Genomic DNA, 17,288 nt, shown 5'->3' on the forward strand with positions numbered 1-17,288 from the left:
GCAACCCAGTGTGTTCCTTGGTTTTTGTCTCCTTTTGCCTTCAGGATACCAAGTTAGGACTTGCCTCGTGATGCAGTTTGATTATTTCCTCGATGTATTTCCCATCCACTTCCAATATCTTCTCTTAATTTCTTCTTCAGCTGGAAGTTGGTTTGTTCTCTCTCACAGTAGTCTGTTGTTGATGATATCAGGCCAACTGACATTCCGTATCTCACGTAGACAAATATTTATAAATACTTGTGCCTTTTTGATGGTGACTGTGATAGTGCTGGAAGTTTCATCTCCATATTGTAGAAGTATCTTGGCGTATGCATTGAAAATTCTGACTTTGATGTTCGTTGACATTTTTTGGAGTTCCAAATATCATTCAGGTGTAGGAATGCTACCCTTACTTTGCCAATCCTTGCCTTCATATCTACAACAGATCATCTTTGTATGTTGATCATGCTGATAAGCTACGTGGATGTTACCACCTCATCCAGGGCTTCATCAAGTGGATTGGGTTGGTTGATGCACTCTTTGTTTTATTATGGGATCTTGCCTGTTATTTCTGTATGTTGGGGCCTACTGATGCAGAGGCTACTGCTATACTGTCTGTCGTCTTCTGCATTTGTTGGTGTGTATGGTATAGAAGAGATAGATTATCTGCAAAGTAAAAATTGTCTAGTTGCATGCAAACTGTACATTGTTTTTCGTGATTCCTCTCAGATGTGAAGGTCTTCATAATCAACTCAACTAACATAAGAAGGACTCTGTACTGTTGATCTCGAATCTGTGCGTCTACTAAATCTTTCATCCGGCTCAGCAACGCTCTGTTGGAAATTTCTCCACTTATTGATAATAATGTGATGCCTTTGTAGTTTCCACACTTGCTCAGATCTCCTTTCTTTGATATCTTGATGAAGTATCCTTCATTTTAGTCTGTTGGCAGTTGTTACTCTTCCCAAATTTTCCCGAATAAGAAATGGAACGTGTCTGCAGTTAGTTCTGTGTTTGATTTCATTGCTTCAGGTGGTATGTTGTCGTGTCCTGATGCATTCCCGATCTTGATTTGTCTGATGGCCATCCTGATTTCTCCTATCATTAGTGAAGTGACATCTATAGGAAGATATGTGCGTGCTGCTTAGATGTTGGGTGGGTTCAATGGTTCTGATTTATTCAAGAGTTCTTCAGTGTGCTCTATACACCTGTTATTCTGTCGTTGAATCTCAGTGATTGGCTTGCCTCCTTTGTTCTTGATCGGTGTCTATGGTTTACTTTATTCCCCTTCTTGTTCCTTCGTTGTACCATGCGGTTGTCTAATATTTTCTCTTCCAGCTTTTCCTACTATCGCGGCTGGGTCTTCAACATATTTCGACTTGTTGGGTAGTTTCAACTCGAATACTTTAATCAAATAGTTTGTGCATCACATGTTCACTTCGGATCGACGCACAGAAATGTAAAACTTCAGGCTTTGTTTTAGGTTTACTATAAACAGCACATACTCAAAACGTACTAATAAACAGAGCAATATTGAGTTGACATTATTGCCGCCGTTTTTTGTTATATTGGGTCTTCGTCGAATAGCAGGAAAGTTTCAAGTTTTGGATTTTAACTAAACTTACTCAATGCTTGTTGTAGGCTGACAGTTTCTAGATAGTAATATAATTTTGGTCTGTTGTAGAAAATCTTTTTTTTCAGCAAACTCTGGATATAAACAGGTATTCAGTTTTGAAATCTTATAACAAATTTTTCTCCAGAGTGAGACTTGTGACTCCTGTGGATTTCAAAACTATTTCTAAAGAGTGTAAAATAAATACAATATTTTATTAATACCCACTTATTTGGTAACTTCCCACACAATCTGTTTTACAGACTTCTTATCGAAACATTCATACAAGTCGGATCCAGAAAGGAAGCGAGCCAGTTGTTAGATACGTTAGCTGGTGGTGTTGCTCGTCACGTTCCTGAACAAATGGTTGAACTTCTTGCAACTGCCAGTGGGGGCAACCTAACGAGCGCTGAACGCTATATAAACTGGGCGCTTGGAGTGTATAGTGGTAATCAAACAGAATTATCCATAAACCAGCCTACCAAAAGTTCTGTGTCTCAAGCAAAAGAGCGGAATATACCGATGAGTGGACCATTGGCACATAGTTTAATCAGCTTTGGAATAGTACCCTCAAGTCGTCTAGCAAGGCTACGAGCAAGGTATGTTTGAACGCTAGTGCTATGAAAGTGTGTTGCTTTAATAAATATGGAATCAGATAAAAAAATACCTTTTGAATCTTCAGGGTTCGTGATAACCATAAGTGTAGTAATCTCAATAGATACATCTCATTTCATTCCGATATTTTACTCATCATAAATGGTCAAGAAGTATTGTTCAGTTCAACAGTAATTGTCAAAATGCTGTCAACTTCCAAATTATTTAGTATTTTAACGATATGAAAGTTTTAGAAGGAAAATTAACTATTTATACTCACTACTGTCTTGGGGTATAGGTCTCTGACCAAGACTCGCCAAGTAACTCTCTCCAGGGTCGTCCTTTTCAGTTATTACAGGGTTCCATTAATGGTTTTAATTTCTATCTCTGATTATCAAAACAGTTAGTTCTTTGGTTGTATTACATAGCTCTCTCATATTTCTTCTCTTTCGGCTTGTTTTAATGTAGTTGTCGGGTCTTCCACATATTTTCGACTGTCAGTTCTTCTTTCCTTGTTTGTTTGATCCTGTATATATTCGACATTTATTTAGTTTCAGTTTTAGCTTGGCCACCACTAGGTAGTAGTCTAAAACCACACCAGTTTATCTCTATATTGTCACACCTTGAGTGAACTCCTATATTTTTCACACAGATGCGATAAATATGCTTTTATGTAGTATCGTCTGGTAAAATCCATGTGGCGTTCTGCACATATTTGTTGGGAAAAATGGTGCTGACCATAACCATGTTGTTGAAATCACAAACAACCTAGTCGTGCAGTCCATGCTGCTACTTTCCGTTTATTCCACACTAACCTGAGGACTCAGACTTGACATCTGGATGGTCAGTCCTTTTACCAGGTATTTATGTCGGGTGAATTACAACATCTTACCTCCATCGCAACTACCAGTGGATTCATTACACTGTATTTTGGTCATTTCATTATTTTTCTTCTTTGTATTGAAGGGTGCTTTGATGACCTTGAAGCCATGGGTTTTCCATCCGATTAGTAATTTTCTGCCTCTTAAGATAATATCAGTGTAACTCCCTGTACGCGTATGAGGAATGGAATTTTCTCTCTGATGACTGGAGTGCAAAAATTACTCTTCTGATTTCAGTCTTTTATGTCTAGGTCACATTCAACTAGTTTAACCTTTTCTAAGCTAAATCAGGTTGTATTTTCTTATTTCTGTGTATATTTGAAAGGCCCTCGTGGCTTTCAAGGATCCCTAGCTTCCATCATAAGGCTGGATAACTCTTCTGCATGAATACTATGCTCTTTCTAGAGTCGAGATTATTCTATTCTCTCCTGTTAGCAGTTCTGTAGTTAGTGACTTTACTAGGCTGAATTAATAATCCAACACACAATTGTTCTCTCATACCCAAACTTAAAACTGAAAATAGCCTCAGAAAGGCTCCAGACGTAGTTGGAGTAAAACGTCTTAGTTTTTAATATCATCCTTTATTGAACATCTAGCCAGTGTCACATGAAATAATTATTCTTAAAAACCGTTATGGGGTCAAGAAAATGTAGATAGTTTGGACAATCAGATATTCTCCATCATTATCTAACCTATTAGATGTTATTTTAATGGATTTTAACAGAGAAAAATATAGTAGTTTTAGATATAACTTGATAAGATAGTTTCTTACCTGTGGCTAGTCTACCTAAAAAGGAGTTATCGATCCGGCTAGTAGAGAATCTCAACACCTATCAAATCTTCGTGAAGTTATTCCCGAAAATTTGCTCTCTTCATTAAGTTTCGTTAAATTTACTGATACAGTAGTGCTACATAAAGAATAATGTACAATATGGGTAAAGTGATCAGCTAAAACATAAGATAAACGAAGCAGCAATCTTACTCAAGTTTGCGATTAGGAAAAGTTCTAATCCTCAGTGACTTACGACAATAGATCCAACATGTCCAAGTATGCAAGCGATAATTTAGCTGTTGATCAGCGAAATTTCTAGAAAGTTGGCGAATGATGTCTAACCTACAACACCAATAATGAAGTAATTTACAATGTGATACGGAGGTTGCTAATTCATTGACATTTGTACCAAGTAAATGAAAATACCTACTTTAGACTCTAAAACATCGTGTGGTACTTTGTATGAGTTAGGTTAGCAATAAAGACTTTTAATGTACCGAAATCCCTAACTAATTTACTTAAAAGATATATTTAATGATAAAATATTACAAGCAACAATGTTTAATGTGATTATAATGTGGTTTTTCTATCGCTGATTATGTTTTCTTCGATAGCACAAAAAATCCAAGTGAACAAAGTGAAGAATTTTTGAAAATTCTACGACTGCTTGAAATTCAAGATGAAAACAACGAATTACTAACGGATAAACAATTAGAGAATAAAATATCAAACATCGGAGATTCACCAATCGATGATACTAATTATAGTAGTAACAATACTGAAATGATCAATAACTCTGAGGAGATCATAGATGATGTGCTTTCTCCTAAGTTTTTAACCACTGAAACTCGGTAAACATAAATAATATTATGATTTATAAGCTGTTTTTTCATAAATTATTATGAAGGCTACATAAAAGCGAACAATATTGTTTTCAATTAGATTGTCATCAGGTTTTACTCTAACATACAGTAACAGTTATATAAAGTATGAAGTCAATAAAGACAATTTTTAAGTTAGTGATCATAAATAAATAAATTCATCAACTACACATAATAAGTAAGAAGTGCAAACCGGCAGTACGTAGACAGATGTACTAGAAGTAATAAGAATAATAAAATGATGAAAGTCCAACCAATATTTTAACATAGGAGGCAGGTCAAACTTGGGTAAATGGAGATTAGAATAATAGTCACTAAAAGTTATCAAAAACAAATGTAATTAGAAGTATGCAGGTAATCAGATAGAGAAGAATGTAAACTGGAATGAAGAAGGTCAAACAAATACAGACAGTGAAAAAACTAGCGAAATAGTTTGTCATATCTGGCCAAAGAGCTTCAGTGAATAAGATTCTAGGTTTGGATCCCTATAGATTCTATCATATGTAGGGGATGAGGTCGAACCACATTGGGAACAACGGAGGTATACAAATGATCACTCTAAGTAATTTGGTTTTGTCCACCAAATATACAAAAATAGAGCTACATATTGTTTTCGATTGTCTCCTTACAAACCATACAGGGTGCTGTTCATTCATTCGTTAGTTAATTTGTCTGTTAGTTCACCCAAATGAATATGATTAAAAGTCAGCAGAGTTTAAATTACTGAGAAATTTCTGTGGTTGTTTCCAGGTGGAATTGCACTTTTATTTAAACCATCATGGAAAAGAAGTGCTTTGTACTTCCTCAGCTCATTATCTTGGGTTTATCGGGATGTATCCTTTTAAGATAAACCCAATTTACCCAACATTCTTTAATGAAAATGTCATTTTTTAAAACTCCGAAGGTTTGAGTTTTCTCCTAAAGAAGTTTCAAACTGAGACTTGTTTTTGGCTTGATACTTCTTATTACTATTATAGATCTGCCTACAAATCGTTAATGTCCAACCTTCACATTAAAGCAGATAGCTGGCCTTGTGGTAAATATTTTTATTATTTATTAGTTGTCAATTCATCACTTACCTAAGTCGTAGCTGAATATTAATCCTAATTCATGCTTCTTTATTTTATTTCTCGATTACAGATTCAAATTACTAGTGAGCTTGACACAGTTGGCTCTTGATCGTGATCTACTGCATATTTGCTTAAAATGCATCAAGCAATGCGAGAGTATTATCGAGAAAGAAAAGTTATCGGTAGCGAATCTTTCTATCACTTAATAGTTTGCATTATATTCAAAGAGTTTTTATGGCTTTTTAGTAGACATACGTTTGGGATAGATGAATTTTTTCATGGTTGGATTCTGTTGATATAGGCAATTATATTTGGGTTTGGTAACTGTCGGCTCCCATTAATAATCACATGTACGATTTAATATATTGATCGGTTATTTAGTTTAGATGTTAAACTGTAAGTTTGTTTTACAATAATGCAATTGGCGGTTGGAGCTGGACAGAACAATAGTGGTTAGTATGGAACAGCTGATTTATGTGGTTGGACTTTCGTTGCAACTGAAACTACATCATTGTATTAGTTAATATCTGATTAGATAACAACACACCCCTGCTAACTTCCTTTATCACTCTCCGCAACACAGCAAAAGCTTTTCTCAAAATACTGAGAAAGAATAATCGAAAAAAGGTAAAAAATAATAGGTCACATGAATAAATTAACAAATCGTAAGAGTAAATTTCGAGTAATCCTAAAAGCATATAAACTCTTTACATAGTAAGCCGGACAGAAAACTTTCTTCGATATTAATAAAACATAAGAAGACCAAGAGAGACAAAAATAAAAACCTATACAAAGATAAATGACCTTTAACACTGTTTTTAATACAGAATCTCCAATAGTACAAGCTTGATGGGATCCCAACAGCGTACTTAGATGCTGTTCATGCCTCCGACTGACGTTAACAGTTTGATATTTAGAAGAATAAAGTGTGAGACTATCATTCAATGAAATACAGGAACTCATTCATTTCAAGGGAATGTGAACAGGTAGAAGTCGGTGTATTTACAGTGAGGTCATTCACATACTTAAAAAAGTGTTTTTTATGGGAGATGGCAGATTATGAAAACAAAAAGGGAAAAAAAGAGAGGAAAGAACAATCCCATGTGGCATACCTTCATGAGATAATAGAGACGTAGAACATTCTCCTTCAAACACGGCGTACTGTCCTCTTCCAGAGAAGTAGGAACATAGCTAGTTGGTTATCCAGCTGTCAGTTTTGACGCTGACCAACTTGTTGAGTATAAGCTGTCTAGAAAAAGTCAAAGACAGAAGCATAGTCCGAGAAAGCTCATCGAACTTACATCTTACCCTTTTCTAAGCTGAACACTATGTTATGATGCGGAACAACAGCATCATCTAAGGGGCTTGTTTTGCATCTGTAAGCAAGTTGACACGGACCAATGTTCTCTTTTAATGCAGGTTGAAATGGGAGTATCAATAGTTTTTCCATTGTTTTGAGGAAAGGTGAAATTATTGTTGTTTTACACCAAAACGTTTTAAAAAGTAATGTCTGTGAGCTGCTTAGAGCTATTATCACATTAAGATTCATTTGTATTGATTATTTGTATTTCACCATTGATGTTTATGATAACAGTCGACTAGTCTCTTTTGCATATGTGCATTCTGTACAGATAGCCTCGATATTTCCATAAAATTAGAAGGATTATAAACAGAGTTACACAAGTCAGTGGCTATCTGTAGTCAATATCTAAGTCGATAATAGGTTAAGCGTCTGAAGCAAAATGTACTTCATTCAAGTCCTGTGATGTGAGATGCAATTGTTTTCACTACAAACTTATATATCGTCAAACGACCAATAAGACCCGAGGATAATTTACTATCTACTCCATTCTAGTTTACAAGTTTTTAGTATTGTAAATTATTTCTTCTGTAATCCGTAGACATTGAAATTCAATGATTGACATTTATTAACCAGATGTACTGCCGGTTCATTGTTTGTAAAAAGAATATATGGATTTTATTAATATTCACAAAGCATTTAGATTTGTTCGGCAAAGACTAAACAACTTTACGACAGATAATTGTCAGGATCAAGTTATTTATTTCTTTTTATGCTTCTTTTTCACCATTAAAGGACTTTTTTGATTCACTGGGATTGTAATAACGAATATACTAGTTTATAAATTCATATTAGTACATCACTATAATCTATTCAGTGTTTAATGATACTAAGTGAATTAAGTGAAGTGGTTTATAATTTCATATTTCAGTTGATGGGGTAGGATTATACCTTAATGAATGAAATAATTGATCATTTAAAATATTCTGATATCTTGACTTATTTTATAATTTCACGTATATGAACGTAATAAACTGTAAGATTCATCGTTCAGTTAATCTCATAATACTGTTACTTAAGATGAAATACATCATTATCTTTTACTTACTTAGAACAAAGAATCAGCTTCAATGATGTTCCATTTTCTTTCACTTGAAATAAACACTCAAAACCTTGCGGTGAAGGTAGCCAAAACTTCTAATCAGTACTTATCAGTAAGTTTTACATGATATTCTGATGAGTTTTCATTTTATGAAATATTATAATATGTATATGAAATAATATTTTCATAGCTAATATGGATGAATTAAACCTTTTAGACCGGCTCATTCAAACTTATTGTTCAAAAATTAGACGATATGATTTATACTAACAGTACCTAATTACTGATAATCATCGTAACTTGATAGCTTATTGAAGTGAAGCTTGTTGAATTATACTAGATGTGAATACACCAACATTGAAAGAGAGGAAATAACAATATTACGACGGAATAATCTAAACCATTTCAAATTGAATTAAATCTCATACCGGTTGCACAAGTGTGTGATTGTCTGGACTCAGTAGCCAAGTGGATAACGCGATAGTATTTGAATAAAACGGTACTGGTTTTGAGTCCCAGAGCAAGCACATCCACCTGATGAGTCCCAAATGTGACGAAACGCGTATTCTACAAACTAATGCCAACTACATTCCATCTGTTATATGCGAACTTGTGTAATAATGATTATATTGAGGTAATCTGCTCAGGATGCTTATATGCCAACCAGGACTGATCAGATTTTAATTAAAAATATCAACAACAGGATAATCCAAATCATTTGAAATTGAATTCAAAGAAATAAATGTGTCAAGTGGGAATTTTTCACCGTTTTAAACGATGATAGTGTGTCATCGTTTTTAAGATATCGACCAGTTTTCTCATTAAACAGTTATGTACTCAATATTCTGGAAATAAAAAAAATTATTGATAAATGGGAACATTATTCAGTTGCGAAGTTCTGTAGAGAGATCAAAAATTGCATTATAGGTAGTTGATCCCATAAAAGTGCCATAGTTACTAAAAAGAGACTTATATAGTTGGCTTCACATGAACTCTGGTACAGACTGAGAACTCAATAACTCATTGATGAGGTAGTTTTTGCGAGGTATTAGCAAATCCTGACTACAACAAGCTGTTCAGATATGCAATCTACAATATATTCAGTTTATCATTGTTTTCGACCTTCAAATGAGTTGTAGTATGCTCACGTGATCAAATTATAAAATTCTAATATTTCTAAATCCTTTCTTTGGTCCCCATGTTTTTCATATTAAACAATCGAGAAAAGCATGGAAGTTACTGTCCTACGTTTCTTGTTAAATGAAATCTAACTTGTGTGAATTTTATTTATAGATTACTAACTTTTCTAATCATATATTTTTAGGTTCATTATCATGGGATGCAGAAGTGTTATAATTTATTAGAACAATGTTTATCCTCTCCTACCTATCAACCAGAAACAATTATTCAAGGTTGTCTTACTTTGTGGCGTTTATGTTCACCACTGATACAGCATAATTCACAGACTAGGCTAAAGACATTTAAAAGTTTACAACTGATCAACCATCATTTAACTAAACAAGATAGGTGAGAACAGTAATTCTAAAATATTTGATATTAATCCAAAAAACTAATTGCATTAATTGCTTCATACTTATCTTTAATTGTGCTTATCAAGTAGATTGATGAATTTGCCAGGTTTTTGATTAAATGCTACTGGTGAATAACTCGAAGAATGCAACAGTACCGAGGTAATTTCATGACTATTCCAAGAGATGAGATCATCTTAATTTTATCACTAAATAGTAAACTGAAGCTTAATGAGTATTGTTATGAGATAAATGTTACTGTTAATGAAATAAAAAAACGTTTCCTTGAAAAAGCTTGGACCAGATTGACAGGCGAAACGTTGGATTTACTTCAAATTCTTTCGCTGAGATTTTACAAATACTTTCTTCCTCTTTAATGACTCACATTAACTCGGCGCCCAAATATTGTGAAACTATTCGTTTAAATTTAGACGAAAGTTCTTATTTATCATTCTGCAATCACATCAAAAAAGTTTTTAATTTAAATGAAATGTGTTTTATAAAGTTCCATAGGCAGGAAATTTTAATACCAGATATATATAGTGACTAGTGAAATACTAGATACAAAAATGATGTAACGTTAAGATAAATTAAGAGATTGAACGTAAATGAGAACTAATAAGCTTGGAAATATTTGATTTATGTAGCTTGATTCATAATACATCTCACTATTTTGATAATGTAATAAGAAGACGAAGATTATCTTATTACATTATCGAAATTTATCAAAGGGACTAATTGCTTTACATTTCACTATTTCTGAAAATATTTCCAATCGCTTAGTAACATAAATTGCTAATCAAAGAGTAATATATGTATATAATCTCAGTATAAAAAAAGAAATTACATAATACATAATTTTTTGATGACATATTTTTAGTTTATATTTTCGTCTGAGATGTGAAGTGCATATGATGATAGCCTATTGTCAAGCTGATATGGAACAAATCACCGAGGCTTTAGACAGTATTGACAAGGTAGGTTTAAAATAATAGTTACATTGCTTTTTTCTCTCAATATCATATATTTTCGATCTTACAAGTGGTTGGACAGAAATGATATATCATATTACTTATTTGTAATCAGTAACAAACAATAAAGATATAATGTTCTATTCTAAAAATTTGAAATTTTACATACACAGTGTATATTTTAAAGAAAAATTACTAAGGAGTCAACGTAAATGACACTTTAGATTACAGGAACCGTTTTATTTAAGTCTTACAAGCGTTCTTAATTTTCATTCTACTAATTATTGTATAAAGAAAACGTTACACCTCTGGGAACCAACATTTACTGAGACAAACAAATTATAATTTATAAACGAAATCAAATATGAAGTTTTAGAATGTGTGTCCACGTTTTATTTTTGTCTTTCATTCATTGCAACACAGTATACTACAAACATTCTCTCTGGTTGAATAAAGCTTGTTTATTCAATGTATTCCAGATTTTGGTGTCTCTTTTTGCTAGTTACCATCCCAGAATTCTATTAAATCAGGAGACTGCTGAAGATTAGAGAATATTAGATAGTATTATTTTTTGCACTGCCAAATACATTTACAATACACGTCAATATCTTTTCTAAGCGCCGAACATGTTGCATATATATTGCCATAAAAACTGAACTTGTCAATTCTTTCTATCAGAAACTGAAATGAATAAATCTTAATTTTGAATTCATACTTTTGAGGATGTTTATTTTAATAGTGCAACTTTACTCAGTCGAAACGATGTATTAAAAACAATTTAATCTGAAGAGCATAGAAAATTGTTTATTTCCTTGAGCTACATTTAGTGCCTATCTTCATTTGCTACATTGAGCGTTTACAAAATATAATATTAACCTCGGTTTCGATAACACTGATAACCGATCCCAGTATGGGACTCCTCTGCAGCTCCTCTGCAACTTCGCTAGCATAATATGAGGATAAGTTTGGTAGATGTATGTTGTGCTGGTGGTTAATAAAATATGCCTAACCAAAAGTAGTTATAAGGTGTGCATTACTTATGCGGACAGACATAGGTACTATGTTGCAGGTATTGGAAGTAGAATACTTATCAGAGGAAGCGTGAAATAAAGAGAAAAGGAAGAAAAAAAACGAAGAGCATTCAGAAGAGTAACAGGGTTGGAAGAATGATGAAGTGTATAAATGACAACTGGAGGAGGATATGCAAATGATGTATTCAATGTATAATTTTCGTATTTTGCAAAACTACTGTTTGATTTTGCATAAAACCAACTTATTTTTCCCCACCAAGTTTTCGTTCACTACGATTTAATGAAAAATTTCCCACATTACTTTCATTAAAATATGTTTCCCAATCTGACTTATCAAACAGAAATAATGCTAGGAGATAGTTTACTAACTTAACATTAATTGGATTTCCAGAGTCAAGCAATGGTCTAAATGAAGTATTATCCATACAAATACAATTAAAATAATAATTTAACAAACTTCAAATGTTATGCTTCTTAACAAATGTCTACTGAATATAAAAACATTAAAATCAAAATTAACTTAAAAGAATCGACAGTTAAATTAAACAATTAAAGTGTAGTAATAGCATAAATGGAGTGCGAATTATTTACACTCAATCCACAACGTATTTTATGGTTAAACTCTCTTCATGTATATCTAGGTCATTTATGAAGATCTAACAGAATCACTCATAAGACAGATTATATAATACAGCAAGAAATATAAAGCTTCATTACAATTTGATTGATTTACAAATATAGAGAGACAGGAAGTAGTATGTTCAAAATACACTAAAACAAAGAGTGAAGTTGTAAACTAAAAATGTTTACAAAGAATGAGTTAGTTTAAATATTGAATGACAATAGTGTATATCCCTCCTTTTAAAAAAAAACAACTTACTTGAATAATTTTTTTTCTGGTTAGCGTTTTTTTAGCGAGTTAGTTTTCTCCGGGATGAGGTCGCTAACCCTATGCCCAACCCTCCTCCTTTATCCGGGCTTGGGACCGGCAGTAGCCCCCGGAGGGACTCCAGGAAGAGTTTTTAAAAAAAAAACAACATATACCCATAATGTTATTTATACATAATGATTTAGAAGCATATTCCTAATTCTTCTTTCATATTATTCCATTGAATTTAGGCTATGAAATTTGACGAAACGGGAGAGTTTTTATCTAGTTTAAATTACTACAAAAAATGTTTATTATTACGTTCAAACTTATATGAAATACCAAATGAACCAATTGAACAAGCACGTCAAATCATTGAACGTCTTCAAAATACTAATAATTTATCATCAACTGAAATAATAAAACTTTTAAAATATACAAATTATTTTAGTAATAATAATAATAATAATAATAATAATAATGGTAATGAGCTTGATGAATATAAAAGGAACAACTTTAATGATTTGTTGGTAAGTTTTCATGAATACATTATTTTTTTAAAATATATTTAAGCATCAAGCGCGAGACTGATAGGTCCTGGTTTCGAATCTTGAGAAGCGGGATCGTGGATGCGCACTACTGAAGAGTCCCACAACAGAACGAAACGGCCGCCTAGCGCTTCCAGGTTTCTCATGGTGGTCTAGCTTCGATGACTCATGATCTCAATTATTGAAAAATATTCATTTGTTGACTTCAAGCAGGAGATAAACAAAATATTTCATCACATTCTAAAATCAACTGGGTAACCATTAATAGGCAAGAAGCACTAAACATAGGAATTTAGTAATCAAGGGAAAGATTTGCTGCTTTCATTGTCACAGAGTTCTTTGAGCTAAACGTTTTAGCTGGACGTCCTTCATTATTAAGGCTCAAATCATTCAGAATTGAATTATTCTATATATTTTGACTGCATTGTGATTGGTTGTCACAAGGCCACCAGAACAAATTGATTTAACGCTTGTAGAATAATTAATTCACTTCTATATGAAGTAATCAATAATAATAATGTTCAGAACAGAAATGAAAACTTCACAGTTGAACTGTCTGGCTCAAAGAACTCAAAAATTCGAATAGAACTTCAGCTTAATCATCAAGTGTTATCTCTGTATCACCTAATTTAGTTCAATGTCGATGTTTTGCAGATTTATCTTGATAACCATTTTACAGTTAATTTTGTTTTACAATGAATAAAATCTTTTCCGACCTCTCACAACCTCTTTTTTAGGGTACTTTATTAATTCAAATCGGTAAACTGGTTGATAAAAGTATATTTGAAGAAGTATTCAAATATGAAACAGTTCAATATGGTGGTTCGAAATTATTATCAGAGTATAAACATAAAAGTTATAAAGAACTGCTTTCCCAAATAAGTTCCTACAAACAAATTTGGTTAAAAATTAATGAGAGAATTAAGCATCATTGTGAAATGATTAGTGAAAATGCTGAATGTGAAATAAATGAAAAGTAAGTAATAGTTATTTGTTACATTATGCTTAACATATGTATACGCATATAGGAATATACATTTTTATTGAGATCATGAACTGATGAATGTTAAACTATTATTAAAAAAACTTGGAGCATCGGAAGGCTGTTTCGTCCTAATATGGAACTTCTCAGCAGTGTGTACCCACAATTCCGCACACGGGACTCGAACATAAGACCTTCGAACACACGCTAACGCCGTACCTCCGGACCACTGAGCGAGGACCCAACGGTGTTAATGGTCGCGCAATATCGTAGATCGGTTGAGGTTTGACATTAACACCGTTGAATTTCCACTCAACGGTTCAGAGGCAAAGCGCTCGCGTGAAATGGAAGGTCCTAGGTTGCAGGATTGTGGATGAGCATTGTTAGGGAGTACCATACTAGGGAAAACCGGCTGTCTGATTCTTCCAGGTTTTCAGTGGTCGTCTAACATTGATGGGTTCATGATCTCAATAAAAACTTAACACTATCCATAACCCTATACTGATATTTCTAGATTTGACTCAACTTCATATTACAAAGCTTATCTATAATTAAGCAAAGTTTGAGAACAAAGAAGTTCTATTGATTCCCTCATCTCTTCAAGTTAGTAGAATTTTCTTTTAATTTCATTTGTGACAAAGGGAATAAATATATAACTTTTACAAATGACATAACATAAATAATTCATTGTATCACTATTATTCGATTATTTTTCATATGAATATATTTTGTATCAACATGTAAGTATAATGAATGGACTATGTTTTCGTCTGAGTGATTTTCAGAGGTTAATTTTAAGTAGTTCGACATTGTAAAGAAAAAACCATATTTACCTAATTTTTATTACTTACAGATTACTTGTATGGTTCGATTTGATCAAATTAGCTAAGAAATATCAAATATGGGATTTGTGTTCAACATTTTGCCGATTATGTTTAGTATTCGATGATGATACCTACTGGAGTATACTACTAAAAAAACTAGAGCAGTATAGGTGAGTTGTGTTATTTACTTACTTACTTTTGTTACTCTTTGTGGAAGAGCACAGATCGACCACCAGCATTCCTCATCAAACTCTATCCTGAGCAACCTCTCAAGTTGTTTCCAGTTGCTATTCATTTTTTATAGGTCTGTTTCCAATTCCCAACTCAGTGTGCTCCTTGATCTTCCACTTCAGAATTCCAAGTTAGCGCTTGCCTCATAATGCAGTTTGATGACTTACGTAATGTATATTCTATTCACCTCCGATATCTATTCCTAATTTCCTCTTCAATTGCAAGCTGGTTTGTCTCCTGCCACAGTAGAATGTTGCTGATGGTATCCGGTCAACGGATCTGGAGTATCTTGCATAGACAATTGTTTATAAATACCCGTAACATTTTGATGATGGTCGCGGTAGTTCTCCAAGTTTCAGCTCCATAAAGTAAAACTGTTTTGACGCATGTTTTGAAGATTGTGACTTTGATGTTGGTTGACAGTTATTTTGAGTTCCAAATATTATTCAGGTGTAGGAGTGCTGCCCTTTGCCGATCTTTGCTTTCTTATCTGTATGAGATCCTCCTTGTTCATCGATAGTGCTAACCAGTTACGTGAACTTTTTTTACCTCATCCAGAGCTTCTTCGTCGAGGGTGATTAGGTTGGTTCACACACTCTGTGTTAATTTTAGGATATTGCTTTTTTATTTATGTATGTTGAGGCCTACTGATACAGAGGCTACTGTTACATTGTCGGTCTTCATCTACATTTTCGGCGTGTATGGTATAGAAGAGCTAGGTTATCTGCAAAGTAAAAATTGTCTAGTTGCATGCAAACTGTCCACTGTATTTCGTACTTCCTCTCAGATATGAAAGTCTTCATATTCCAGTCAATTACCAAACGAAAGAGGAAGGAAGAGAGTAAGCAGCCTTATCTGACTCCAGTTCTTACATCAACGCGTGTCAGTTGTCCTTCATGCACGAATTTGCAGTGTGGTTCATCTTGTGAATTCTGGATGATGCTGATGATATTCTCAGCTACTCGCCCTACTATACCGAAGAAGGTTCTATAAGTTTCTGTTATCCACACTGCCAAACACTTTCACATAGTCAAGGAAGTTGATGTATAGTGATCACCTTTCTTTTGGTATTTTGATGAAGTATCCTTCTTTCTAGTCTGTTGGCAGTTGTTACTCTTCCCAAATCCTCCTGAACAGAAAATGGGGCATGTTTGCCGTCAATTTTATGTTTGATTTCAGTGCTTCAGGTGTTATTTTGTCAGGTCCTACTGCCACCCTGATTTCGTCTATCGTTGGTGGAGTGAGATCTACAGGAAGGTTTGTGTGTGCTACTTTGATGTTAGATGGGTTTATTGGTGCTGGTCTATTCAAGAGTTCTTCAATGTATTCTACCCATCTGTTCCTCTGTTTCTGAATCTCAGCGGTTGGCTTGCCTTCTTTGTCCTTGACTGGTATCTCTGGTTTGCTATATTTCCCGACTGAGTTCTCCGTTGTACCATGTAATTATCTGATATTTCCTTGAGAGCTTTTTTGAATTCATTGAGTTTGTCAGTATCTCGAAAGAAGTTTGTATTTACCTTTGGTTTGCTGTTTTTTTTAGTTGTCCAGTGCTTCTCTAGCTTCAGTTTAATCTTGGTCACAACCAGGTGGCGATCTGAAGCTATGTTATCTCCTCTCCTGGTTCTCATGTCTTCCATTGACCTTCCGATTTTTTTATGATCTATCTGGTTCTCTGTAGCGTGATCCAGTGAGATCCATGTAGCTTTGTGTATGTGTTTGTGTGGGAACTTTGTGCCACCTATAACCATTTTGTTAAAAACATAAATTTAGAAATCATCGTTGTTTCTTTCTCCCAGTCAGTCCATGTCATCTCATGATATCTTCATGCCCTGTGTTGTTCATTCCGATTTTGGCGTTTAGGTCTTTCATTAGGATGATCAGGTTCTTTTCTGAGCAATTTGTTATGATCGATTTCAGCCTCTTGTAAACTCGATCTTTATCATCTTGATTGCTATCATTGGTGGTTGCATAACACTGGATGACATACAATGTGATTCTCTCCTTCTTTGTTTCAAGGGATGTTTCGATGATTCTGGATTAATGAGATTCCCATCTCATAAGTGCATTTCGTGCTTCTTCGGACAACATCAGGGGAACTCCTTGAGTATACGAA

The 17,288-nt window shown here is 33.8% G+C and overlaps 1 protein-coding gene across 1 annotated transcript in view; it reads left to right on the top strand.

Moving 5' to 3' along the window:
• Nucleotides 1–17,288, top strand: part of TTC40 (Cilia- and flagella-associated protein 46) — a gene marked incomplete at both ends in the record, with an annotated part of 102,767 nt that overhangs the window by 1,320 nt on the left and 84,159 nt on the right. Inside the window, 9 exons of the mRNA XM_051219317.1 lie at nt 1,855–2,190; nt 4,453–4,689; nt 5,860–5,971; nt 8,202–8,303; nt 9,516–9,718; nt 10,601–10,697; nt 12,842–13,120; nt 14,065–14,114; nt 14,974–15,114. Coding sequence (XP_051066262.1) covers nt 1,855–2,190; nt 4,453–4,689; nt 5,860–5,971; nt 8,202–8,303; nt 9,516–9,718; nt 10,601–10,697; nt 12,842–13,120; nt 14,065–14,114; nt 14,974–15,114 — 1,557 coding nt within the window. The remainder of the gene's footprint in view (nt 1–1,854; nt 2,191–4,452; nt 4,690–5,859; nt 5,972–8,201; nt 8,304–9,515; nt 9,719–10,600; nt 10,698–12,841; nt 13,121–14,064; nt 14,115–14,973; nt 15,115–17,288) is intronic.

The sequence above is a fragment of the Schistosoma haematobium genome, chromosome 4, assembly GCF_000699445.3.
Source record: "Schistosoma haematobium chromosome 4, whole genome shotgun sequence".
Classification (NCBI taxonomy): domain Eukaryota; kingdom Metazoa; phylum Platyhelminthes; class Trematoda; order Strigeidida; family Schistosomatidae; genus Schistosoma; species Schistosoma haematobium.